The sequence below is a fragment of the Corylus avellana genome, chromosome ca2, assembly GCF_901000735.1.
Source record: "Corylus avellana chromosome ca2, CavTom2PMs-1.0".
In the NCBI taxonomy this organism is placed as follows: domain Eukaryota; kingdom Viridiplantae; phylum Streptophyta; class Magnoliopsida; order Fagales; family Betulaceae; genus Corylus; species Corylus avellana.
In genome coordinates this window covers 5,951,579-5,954,803 of record NC_081542.1, presented here as the reverse complement: position 1 = coordinate 5,954,803, position 3,225 = coordinate 5,951,579, and the positions used below count along the sequence as shown (strand labels likewise).

The window sequence follows — 3,225 nt, the reverse complement described above, 5'->3', positions numbered from 1 at the left end:
AGCACAATTTCTTCAACAGTTGTGACATTGAGGTGAAGAAGAGTGAGGCGCATCGTATGCAACCCAGAGACAACCTTAAGGAGCTGCTTTGGCCGCCTTTTCGACCTTATTTTGAGGCTTGCGTGGCTCTCCACCATCGTCACTTCTATGTCAGCAACAGCCAATTGAGTCTGATGATCACCCGCCACTTGCTCAGCCATGGCCATGGCCGCATGAGAATTATTATTTTCACAGTGAGTACTCGAACTTGTTGAGTACTGGGGAAAGGTGAAGAACTCAGAGAAGGGCAAAGATACCCCACCGCCATCCGATGTTGTCTCCATTTCCTTATGAACACCAAGGAATTGTAGGCGTTGCTCTAGCTCCTTCACAAAATTAATCGCACCCCCTATAATAGATGCTTGATCACCCTGATAAATTAACAAAAAAAAAAACCCATTTAAAAAAAATTGACAATTATGCAAGAAAATTAAAAGCTTCTAAAGCCAATGTATTTTGACAAATAAAATTAATCATTTTGTCTAAAATTGGACCCTCCCTTTTAATGTAAATTGAATGCTTCGCATGGTGTCTCAGAGATCTAGCCAGAACTAGCTCAAATACTGAGTTAAAAAATAATAATAATAATAAAAGAAGAGAGAGGGAGAGAGAGAGATACCCTTTGAACATAGGAGTCCGGCATTAGAGAACGAAGCACAGAGAGATATTCATTCATCTGCTTTCTTCGATTTCGCTCGACTGCAATGTGAGTCATTCTTTGGTTCTCAATTTCTTCTTTGTTCTTTCTACTCTTTGCCCGGCGTCTCTTGGGGCGAGTTGTTGTTGTTGCTGAGGAATCAACTTGTTGGGATTCATTAGCAGTTTGCAAGGATGCATTGGAGAGGTGGAGTTGATTCAGATGTGGTACCATTGAGTGAGGTGAGGAACTGTAGTCTCCATAGAGGTAGTTTTCTGTTTGGTTCTCGAGAAAATCAAAAGAGCCGGCTTGTTGTTGATCATCTTCTTTTCCAAGCCCGTAGTCATAGCTCCAATTTCCTCCTAACAAGTTGTAGAGATCTTTGCCGCTGTAAACAAATGGGTCTTGTGGAAAAACCACAGCTTCTAGCGCCATTCTCTTTCTTTCTCTCTCTCTTTTTCTCACTCCCACTCTCTCTAAGCTGAAGGACCCATGTGGAGGAGTAGCATAGAGACCACTTTGCCTTTTTGGTCTTCTATGGATGGAGAAATGGAGCTTTTTAAAGGCCTATAGATGAAACAAAATGTACAGAATATTGCACGTGAAATAAAATTGAACTCATTGCTGGAGAGAAAACAATCTTGTGATGAAACAAAATCTACATCATGCTGTGAGAAATATAAATATATATATGATTTTGTTCTCAAGACCTTATGCTTATATGGGCACGTCGTAGGGTCACCTGCCACTTTTGAGACACACACTTGTCACGTCATCAAGTGAACATGATAATTACTCATAGTGGTTTATGATATCCATCAACACATTTACAAAATTCTTATTTCCAATAAATTTTCTGACATTTTTCTGAACATTTTGAACAAAGTGAGAGAATATTTGATTTTGAATCATGAAGAATATTAATTGCAGGCATCATCCATAATTTTCAACCAACAAAAAAAGAAAAAAAAGAAGCAATCATATTAATTGTACTATATAATACTAAAAGGTGCCCCTATTTATAGGGAAAAATGTGGTAGGATCTAGTGTAAACAACAATAAAATCTTTCACGTGAGCTCAATCTATATATAAGTTTCGTCATTTATCTCAAAAGTTTAAATTAGTTAAAAAATACAAATTTAATAATTTAATTTATATTCTAGCACTTCCTCTCACGTGTGAACTTAAATTTCTCCTTAATTAATGAGACCCAATATATGAAATATTTAATTAAAATTAAAAAATAGCATAGACAACATTTAAACTCAAAATATTTACTCTAATACCATATAAAAATATATAATATAATAGATGAAGTGAGAAAGAGAGCAAAAGCAAAGAGAAAGAGACTTATAAAAAGTGTAGAACTACATCTTTCCTACATTAAAGTATTATATAATACAAAAGGTGGCTCCATTTATAGGAAAACATCAATCAACCTTAATTATATAGAGAATATATATTTAAAAATAAAAAATAAAAAAAAAATCTAACATTAATTAATTATTATGTCTATTAATTTCAATTAAAAATATAAATAAAAGAATTAAAAAGATGTATATACAAATTACAAATGACAAAATTGTAATCATTTCAAAGCTCTTCTATTCCAAATACATTATATATATATATATATATTATTCTTTGTTTTCCTAAAAGATGCAGTAGCTTAATTTGTCCTCTTATATAGCGTACTCGAGAAGGGGAAAGAAATTAAGAAAAAAGAAATACCAAAATAAACAGAACAAAATAGAGAGCAGTGCAGAAGCCATCAACGCCAATTATAGCTTTCTGTGATCTCCAGTTGAACTCGAGGAGATGAGATCTACTACGTGCATGGAAATATTATTGAAATGAGCGTGAAAATCAAACTCCAAGAAAGGCAACATTTTTTTTGTTTTTTGTTTTTTTTTTTTTTACCGGAGGGGAAGATTTACGCGGCCTTCAAGAAACTTTAGAGAAAAACACTTGAGAGTTGAGATTAACAAAATAGGAGGAGGGGGCTTCGTCATTTGGAAATAATACGGTCGGACGTACGAGCATTGAGTGAGAAAAAGCTGACATTGCAGAGATTCTCACAAAGTTTGAGAGAAAAAAGTTTAACAACTTTACAAGAGTGAAAGAGAGAGCTACAAAGTTTGTACGTGATACGTCAGATATGTACAGAGGAATCCATGTGATCCAATACGAACAACAACAGCTACTACTGTGCTCCTTTTTTCTTTTTTCTTTTTTTTTTATTTTTTTATTTTCTGTAACCATGTAATTAATGATGTAAATGTAATTAATTAATGTTCCTTTCCCAAGATTAGTGTAGCTAGCATATATATACTAGTTTTATTATGGTGGTGCATGAATCAAAGAGCAATATTGCTAGATACTCCAAGGAAAAAGTATGTGTAATGATCGAATTGAATGATATGGTTGACAATTCAACAGTCTATAAGTACTGTTGTGAATTGTTGTGTTTTGAATTTTGATATAAAAAAATAATAATAATGAGGTGGAAAATTGTGTTTTGAATTTTTGAATTTTGGAAAATTGTTGT

The 3,225-nt window shown here is 33.6% G+C and overlaps 1 protein-coding gene across 1 annotated transcript in view; it reads right to left on the bottom strand.

The window, feature by feature from the left end:
* The window catches only part of LOC132168954 (transcription factor bHLH96-like), a 2,229-nt gene extending 994 nt beyond the window's left edge, over window positions 1–1,235 (bottom strand). Inside the window, exons 1-2 of the mRNA XM_059580051.1 lie at window positions 659–1,235; window positions 6–410 (exon numbers count right to left, since the gene is read on the bottom strand). Coding sequence (XP_059436034.1) covers window positions 6–410; window positions 659–1,111 — 858 coding nt within the window. The 5' untranslated portion in view covers window positions 1,112–1,235. The remainder of the gene's footprint in view (window positions 1–5; window positions 411–658) is intronic.
* Window positions 1,236–3,225: the final 1,990 nt, after the last annotated feature.